This window comes from Zeus faber, assembly GCF_960531495.2.
Source record: "Zeus faber genome assembly, chromosome: 11".
Lineage (NCBI taxonomy): Eukaryota > Metazoa > Chordata > Actinopteri > Zeiformes > Zeidae > Zeus > Zeus faber.
The window spans coordinates 22,076,257-22,085,294 of record NC_137205.1 but is presented as its reverse complement, the minus strand read 5'-3'; the positions used below and the strand labels follow the sequence as shown (position 1 = coordinate 22,085,294).

At 43.5% G+C, this 9,038-nt stretch overlaps 1 protein-coding gene across 1 annotated transcript in view; it reads right to left on the bottom strand.

Moving 5' to 3' along the window:
- Positions 1 to 2,549: 2,549 nt before the first annotated feature.
- pctp (phosphatidylcholine transfer protein) overlaps positions 2,550 to 9,038 on the bottom strand; it is a 9,223-nt gene continuing 2,734 nt past the window's right edge. Inside the window, exons 3-6 of the mRNA XM_080009889.1 lie at positions 7,264 to 7,343; positions 6,417 to 6,591; positions 5,522 to 5,589; positions 2,550 to 4,961 (exon numbers count right to left, since the gene is read on the bottom strand). Of these exons, the coding sequence (XP_079866015.1) occupies positions 4,887 to 4,961; positions 5,522 to 5,589; positions 6,417 to 6,591; positions 7,264 to 7,343 (398 nt within the window). The 3' untranslated portion in view covers positions 2,550 to 4,886. The remainder of the gene's footprint in view (positions 4,962 to 5,521; positions 5,590 to 6,416; positions 6,592 to 7,263; positions 7,344 to 9,038) is intronic.

Genomic DNA, 9,038 nt, shown 5'->3' with positions numbered 1-9,038 from the left:
TCCACAAAGAAAGGACCCTCATTGGGAGATAACCCGCCGGAGCACGGTGCCAGCAGTCTCCCCAGGCTGGAATCGAACTGGGAATTCTTGCTGTTAGGCATCAGTGCAATGCACTGTGCCACCGTGTGTGTGTGTGTGTGTGTATATATATATATATATATATATATATATATATATATATATATATATATATATATATATATATATATATATATATTTATATAGCACACCATTGATTCTGTTATCTAGCTCAAGATATAAAAATTCAGTTTTGACAAGGCTGATTATATTGAACAATTTGGTCATGTCAACTATAATATGATTATTAAATATATGATTGTTAATAATACCAACATTGTCATGTTCAGGCGCATATTTTCTCGCCATTCATCGCCATTCATTTAGACTACAAACATATGCGTGAGTCCTAATGAGATATGAAATGATAAGGAAATGCCACTGAAAGACTACACAATGGATAGATGATAAATAGATAGACAGATAGATAGCAAGATAGATAGATAGATAGATAGATAGATAGATAGACAGATAGATAGACAGTAGCAGCTATACCATGGATGGACGGTGCAGGCGGGTTCTGTGTCAAGGTCACGTCACTCCCTTCAGAAAGCCAGAACACAATCTCCTTCCATCAGGAAACATCTGGGTCCCAGCGCTGAGCTCCGCGACGGGCCCCAGCAGATCAGAGGAGAGAGACCAGGGGCCAAACAGTCACATCCACTGATACTGCCTCTCCCTCCAAGCCCGTGTGATCGAGTGGCAATAGAGGGCAGCGCGGGGGCCCGGCGAGGAAATGACCCTCTAATTCAACGTTTCCACCGAGAGAAGGCCCTGCCTGGTTTCCTGGCAGGGCTACACACAGAACGGCACGACCGCACGGCCGGAGGGCGTCGGCAGGGAGCGCCGGGGGGTCAAAGGGCGCCTCCGCTCCCTCCGCCAACTCCCGTCTCAGTTCTCATTTCTGGGCGGCCCGCCGCCCGACACCAAACTTTTTAGCGGCGGTTGCCAAGTTGGCAGCCGCACACCAGCCCTGGGTTGCCAAGACCGACAACGCGGTTGCCATTTTGTAATCGAGTGATGATGGTCCCACGGAACGACAGTCCGCGTTTCCATATTCTCACTTGTTTGACCGTTTCTGACAGGATAAAACGATGCGCCGGGGAAACTTTTCCCTGGCGAAGGTTTGTAAAGCGACAGCGAGGTATACCGTGCGTATTTTAACACATTAAAAGAGGTCGGCGACGGTTGACCGCACTGTCGGTCGACAATTGTTTGGCTCGTTATTGTCGGGGCCACGAGACCTTCGCTGAATGTCGTCGAGAACTGAGTCTTTTCACAGCAGACATTTTGAAGGCCACGGATAGGGGACGTTTACAACATTAATTGCATAACCATTCTCAATCGCTTGATTCATCGACAGTTGAGTAAGGGCTGGTGTTTGCGAAAGGGCCCATAAGCGTCTTGACTCCGACGGCCACCATCTTGTGTCGCTAGGCTAGGCTAACTAGCCGAAGCACCCCCCACTCACCTGTCTTGACTTTGTGTGGCTTTTAGTTTCATCGTTTTAACACATGCTTGCACAACGTTTGGCCACTGTCAAAATTGGAACAGTTGTCCGGTTTGACATGGCGATAAAAAAAAAAAAAAATGGCGCGAGTCACACCTCTCTCCATTCGCCGAACTGTAGCGCTGTGAAGTGGGCGGGGCTTGGTGTTCCGGAAGTAAGCGTCCTCATTTCCCTTTTCCCATCAAATTATTTTCTTTCTTTCGACGACAACTACGTTATTGCACAACGCAGAATGTCGGAGGAGGGGGGGGTCTCCTCCATTCTTTTTAGACGCTGCAAGTGGCGTCAGTTGCGAATGTTTCAACTTTCTGTGAAATAACGTTTGTGAGCCTTTGGATAGGAGTAAAACAAGACTTCATTTCCCATGATGCTTCGCGGCCGTTGCTATGGTTTCGGTGTAAACAAGCGCGCGGGCGGCCGACGTGTTCGAGCTAGATGAAGAGTTGTTGTTTTTATGCCCAATCTGTTTGTTTCGGTTTATTTCCCATTGTTTCTATTCTCTGTCGCTTGTCTGTTTGTAAAGAAAAGTGGAGTATAAGATTAAACTTTACTTTCATTAAACCTTAAAGCCATCGTAGGTAAGTCATTCAGCCAAAGAGATTCATTAACTGCACGCTCCAATTCAGTTAATAACAATCTCAATAAATTACACTGAGAATAATTTGATGATATGCCAGTAAAGCCAAAGTGGACATATGATTGATCAACTTGATTATTATTATTATTTTTTTTTTTTTTTAACTCACCCCATGTTGGGGTGATAATACACTTTATTGTAATAATACAACCTCAGCAATACTATTGCTATTGATTTGGTTTTGACAGCTTACGTGGGTAAGACTGACATTAAAGGATGTTATTCCAGAATTCATCAGAAGCAATCCCCATGTGACCACGTTGATGAATCATAGCAACAGCAACGACAATGCGTGTTGGATCACAGCAGGCTCTGGAGTAATAATGATCTTCAATAAGAATCTTTATTTGCATAGCAGCCTTCATATTCAACATGCAACTCCAAGTCATTTGCATTCAATGGTTTACATTAATGAAAATGCACTTTCCAGGTAAGAACAGGCAGGGAAAGCAAGGAGACAAAATGCTTCCTTTGAAAAGAAAAACAGGGAAAGACAAAATTGAGCCTCACATGAGGAGGTCTATTAAGTTCTATTACACAGTAATAGGTAATGATGTAAAGTTAAGATAACCAAAGGAGTTCTGGATGTTTGTCATAAAATGTGTTTCAGCTCCTCAGGATACATTCAGAATAATTAAACCATAATTGAACATAAATTTGATCGTTAAAGAATCAATATTCGTTTAAAGTGATTTTCAACAATACCTTAAAAATAAAATAAAATAAAAATCAGGTTGGTCATTACCTCAGAATAATTCCAGTAAAAATGATTGTTTCTGCTGTCCGGCTGTAGCAATGTGATTTTTGTATTAAAACACAGTTCAGAGCACCATTAGTTAAGAATTCCCAGAAAGCACCACAAGTCAATCTTAGTGTCGTGGACAATAACGCAATTTCAGTGCAAAATCAAACATTGACAATATGCTGTGATCAGCTACCTGCATGAAAACATCGAAAATATCATTTGTTTTAACACATTTGTCCCACCATTTGCTTTTATGTCAGTTTTGTATCGTAGTGGTCCTTTTTCGTAACACCCAATGAATGGCAAATTTATAAAATAAACTCAAATTAAAATGAATTAAAATCAGTATTGAATTATATCAACATTTCCCAACAATTATGGATCCAAAAGTTGTACAATAGAAAACATGCTTTGATTTGCCCTTCCATTTGATTTACCCATCCCAGTGAATTTAGATTGTAGATTACTAAAGCATGTGAAATCCCATTTCCACATTATATCAACAAAGCAGGACCTGATTGCCTCTTAACTGGATTTTATTTGAAGATAAATGGAGCGTGACTGTCCTAAAACACAATAAAGACCTTATTCGCTGAAAGCAGCTCTCGGCATGCAATATGTCCCACAACTGGCAACCTTTGACGTATCATATTTTTCCATGGACAAGCTGCGCCGACTGCTCACTGGCTTGTAAGTTCATTAATTAGTTCATATAAAAGGCTATTATTCATCCATAACGCACTTCAAAAGGAATAAAATTCAGGGGCATGAGGTTAATTGCATACAGAAGACAATGGCCTAGCTGATTGGACAAAATGACACAGTATTAAAGACACACAAGCACTTTCGGGCTACAAGTTAACCCCCTCCTACCAAGTGTAGAAATATAATATGCTATAATTCTCAAAGTCTGGGAAAAAAAATAAAAATAATAAATCCCCCAAAACCTCAAGTTAAAGGGGGCCTATTATGCAAAACTCACTTTTTCAGTGCTTGTGTGCATACATTTGGGTCTCTGATGGGCCTACTAACACACACACACACACTGTGAAATAAGGCAACCCAGTCAGTTTGGGCTAGCCTTCGTCAGAAAACATGAGATCCAACAAGCCGTTCGGATTTGGCATCCCTTCCTATGTCACTCGGCCCGCATTAGAATCAGAGCTGCCCCCCATCCCCCATCGAAGTAACTCCACCCACGGCTAGGGAATATAAAGTGCCGCTCTGAACTCCTCTGTTGGCTTACAGACCAGCACAAATCCTTTTAAAAGAACAAGGAATTAATACCAGGTGTCAGTGAAGAAAATGCCGACGAGAGAAAATGTTAGTATTTAAATTATGTGTGTTTCTTTCTGAAAAAGAAATATATAGTATGCGTTACATAGACTGTGGGCTGCGCCGCATGATCCGCTACACTCCAAAACAGAACGCATAAATAAAAATAAATGGGGTTTTTTTTGTAGATGTATTTATTTCCTTTCCCGACATTTACGTGAAACAAAAAATCCCTTCGTGCGGTGTCCCCCACAATCTATAAGCACTGCAACCAAAGTCATAACTACCTTTTAAATGAGGCCTTGTTGATCTAATATGAGTGAAGAATCAGCAACTGGATTGCTTATTTCTCACCTCAAATTTGTTCAGAAACACATTTTGGTGGACTGATACGGTGAAATCAGTAAAAGTTTACGGATTAAATACAACAAAATGATGGTTTCGAGGCATGTTAGAATGGTTAGAATGCATAACCCGAGTGGTATTTTGAGCAAAAAACTTCAAAGACATGTTTTGGGGGACCTCAGAGACCTATATTAATTTGTTGAAAAGGAGCATAATAGGTCGCCTTTAATTTAAAGTACTTTTTTGTTTTTATTTTAATGCCCAAGGAAAGAAGATGGAACATCCTACGAGGGGCATCATTTCTTCTGACAGTAGTCTGAGTATTTTCTGCAGGCCTTCTGCATGTCCGTGAGGAAGGCTGGGACTCCACTCTGTTGAGACACACGGAACACCGACGTCAATGAGCGTCACACTCCGATACGCAGAGAAAGACACACCCAGATGGGTCAACAAAGGCAGGAAACTATTGACATCACCAGGCAAGACATCTGCTCGCAATAATCCCAGAAAGCCGTGAAGAGCGAGCGCTCCTGGGCCTGGGAGTGAACCCATATGAAAGTTCAAAAACATTTAGAGGAGAAAACCAGTCTTGGACATGTACATATTATGACGGGGGAAGAAAATGGAGATAGCTTTGTTATAATCCACTTACTTTACTCAGAATGTACCGCAATATACATAAATCAATTTTGGCTGTGACTCGATTCATGCAAGTGCATTGAGGTACATAAAAAATATGTAATATATAAAAGAATATAAATAAATAACAATTAAAATATTATAACAATTATAACAATATAATAATCACAATACATTCTTCCCATTCATTACAATTATAAATAAATCTAAATATAAAAATGACACAGCTGAGTTATTTCCAAAAACGACAGCACATCATTCACATTCGTTGGAGTCAGACGAATGCACATACCTTGGCTGCCCAGTTCACCAGCCAGGTTGGGATCATGCCGCCCGGATTGTCAAAGTAATTCATGAAAACTGAAACACAGAAAATGTGAATTCTTCTTCATGCAAGTCTTTTTTTTAGGGGGGTATTTCCACTGAAGTAACTTCAACGAGGGCAGCGTGTGAAGCATGCCAGCTACAATCTTTTACCTCGTAACTATCAGCGTTCTAAAAGCTCGCTGTTATTTCCCTCTTTGGCTTCCAGGCTTTGGGATGAGCTCACTCACCAGTCAACTCAGCAAGCTCAGAACAATGTTGATGAACGGCTATGATCAGCATTTCTTTTCGAGTTGCTTGTATTACAGCTTGCCACAAGTCACCGTACGCAGCTTTGAAGGATGTAAAACATCACATACATGTAAATAACATGACACAGCGAGGCCAAACGGATTCTCCAATGCTGGGTGCTCTGTACTGGATAGTACGCTGGTCGCCAGGAGGCGATGCGCTTTTGCTGCTGCTACAAAAAAAACCCCATCAAAAGTGAAAATCAAATAAGGTCTGTTTCATTGTGGGAATACAAAGAGTGCCATCCGAAAAGTAAAAGGTTAATTTAAAATTACGTAATTACACTGTAGCTCATACTCAATTCCGGTTGGTTGTTAGCGGCAACCAGCGGTCAGTTACTTAGGAATAATGACCCCGATCTCCTAATAATGACTGCTGCGACGGGAAACCACTTCTCTCCGCCTCCTCTGGTTGAATCCTCTCGTACGCCTCACACTTGCCAGTGGCGCCATCTTGTGACGATACGTAGAAATTACAACAGAAGGTTTGAGGAGCCCGATCCGGAGGGTCCTGACCCCCCGCGTTCGGAAACGGGGGGGGGGGGGCTCCGTTTCAGAACGCGGCCGCCTTACCTTTCAAGCCGCTGCCGCCGTCCGTCTCTATGGCCAGACTCTGCTTGTAGTCCTTCACCCGGATGACCCCGCTCTTCTCTGCACAGGGGGCGTCCGGAGAGCTCCGCGCCAGGACGACCCAGACCTTCCGACCGTCCCCCACGCTGAGGTCCCGGCGCTCCCTCACGTACACGTACTGAGCAACGAGGTGTCAGGGAAGACCAGGGGAGAGGATCTGCAGCCTAGAGCACGGGGGACGAACTTGATACCGCCCTTTATGGCCTTTTAGTGATGTATCATCACAGAATCAAGATAAGGGTAAAGAATGTTGCAATCTAAATGAAAGACGATGACAGCACATAAGTTAATAGATAGATAGACAGATAGACAGATAGATAGACAGATAGACAGACAGACAGATAGACAGATAGATAGATAGATAGATAGATAGATAAAGTAAATAAACAAAATGGAAAATCTCAGTTATGTCAGGTCAGAAATATTAGGGGGAGCTCTGTTCGGAAAAATAAAAAAGCTTTGTGACCGACCTACGGTATATGGACGACAAAACATGGGACTTTATAAGCGTAGTGTGGGAATTTATAAGCATATAATCATAATAGACAGTATACCGAATATCAACATTGCGTAAACTTCCCTGTCATTTTAACTATAATTCTTTCAGATCGCTTGGTCCCACCGGAGCCCACACCTTCAGGATTGCTTACCCCGCCCAAATCACTGGGAACATTGTGACCTCACCGGCGAATGAGACATTTTGGGACACAGTACACTGCGCCCTGAATGCGGCTACACATAGGCCATCGTGTCACATCAGCAGCACTGAATTCTCGTCAGAAAAGGATACGTCCCTGTTTGACATGGGGAAGGGGTATTTCACCTCCCAGTAGATCGTTTTCTGGCCCTCAAAGTCTTGCTCATACAGCTCTAAACAAGAGAAAAAGGGGTTTTTTTTGGGGGGGGGTAAACTAAACATCAAAAGTATGAACCAATGTTATACTTCATGCTCCTCAGTATAAACAGTGCCAGATCGTGTTTGAAGAGCTTTGGAGCGGACGTGAAAAGGGAATTTCGTTCCAATAAGAAATCTGTGCTTTTCAAAATAAAGGCTTTGGGCGAAACATAAACATATCTGAAACGTAATCAGACGAGCCGGGAATCTAATCACTCCATAAGCGATGGACTAGGGCGAGAGTATTAGTAACCCCAGTGCTACATCTGGGGTTTCAGAGGGACCGCAGCATAAAGGGAAGTCCCGAGTGGGGGGGGCTTTGATGTCAATAAATAAAGCCATATTGTATGGGGTGGTTAGGGCTTGAGATCCAAGTTCCAAGCTTCGTGGAGGGGAGAGTGAGATGACTCTATAATCTCTCTCTCTCTCTCTCCCCCCCCCCTCTCCCCCTCCCTCTCTCCTAGAGGAAAAAGCTGTGGGCCCATTTGCAACGCTCTTAACAACTTTCAGATGATCCCCGTCCAATAGATATGATGTACTGTACACAGAGTGTTGGGAGAAACAGAGCGGACTTGCCAATGAGGTCAATCATCAAGCCCACTGGAGCCATTCCAAGAGACCAACCCCTCCCTTGGACCCGCAAGTCAAGCAGATTCAGATGTTGTACGAGCGATTCTTGCCATTCATTCTCACAATGCCGGTCGTCTCTGTGTGGTTTCCTTCATGAATAACAGCCTGGAACGGCAACAACACCGGGAGACCACAGGACTCTACGTCTACCACAGACCCACTGAGAACATTCTACAACTAGACTATTCTAACCCAAAAACGATGGAATCGTGACATTGGTTATGAACGCGGATTTGTTTGGACTCTGAACAAAGGGATGGGAGGAACAGTGGGGAATAAGTGCAACCTTACCTGGTGTGTACTGTGGAGGTGCATGAAGACAAAGATACAAATGGGAAAATGATTGCGACGTCAAAGACACAGAAACTTATGATCGCCTATGAAGAGGACAAGCACAGCATACGGACAAATACGTGTGAAATGTTGTTTTTGTCTCGACGGGACAGTAGTCCGCAGCCTCCAAAATAACAGCCTGATGATAAGTTAGATAAGCTGTCACCGCCTCAAGCTGCGGCCACATTACGTGATTTATTTTCCCCCAATTGTGAACGACAATGAAAAGATGTACAGTATCATGACGTAACTGTTGTCTTCGAGGCGCAAATATCTCAAGACGGAGGACAGACCAACTGAGTTTTGTGGCACTCCGACACTTGCGAGAACGTATCCTGCGGGAGGCGGAGTATCCCGCGATACTTTGACGCCAAAACAAACATGGCTGCCGTACAGCTCGCTTCTGCGGTTGTTTGTGCAGCGATGACATTCTGCACCAATCAGACCCTCCCGATCGACACTGTTCCATCAGTGGCTCCTCCATTGCACAAGTCCACACTCGACGCTTTCTTTGGCTTCGCCATCGTGCAGGCGCACGATCTCATTGGCTGTTGAAAGTTGACGTTGCGATTTGAGGCTTTGACGTGCACACACACACACACCAAAGGGTTTTGGAAAGACCGGCCTCGATAAAATCAAACGTGTTCGATTGGATCGTGACCGGGCCGATCGGGACGGTATAGAGACAGGTTTGAGTCTTTCACTCA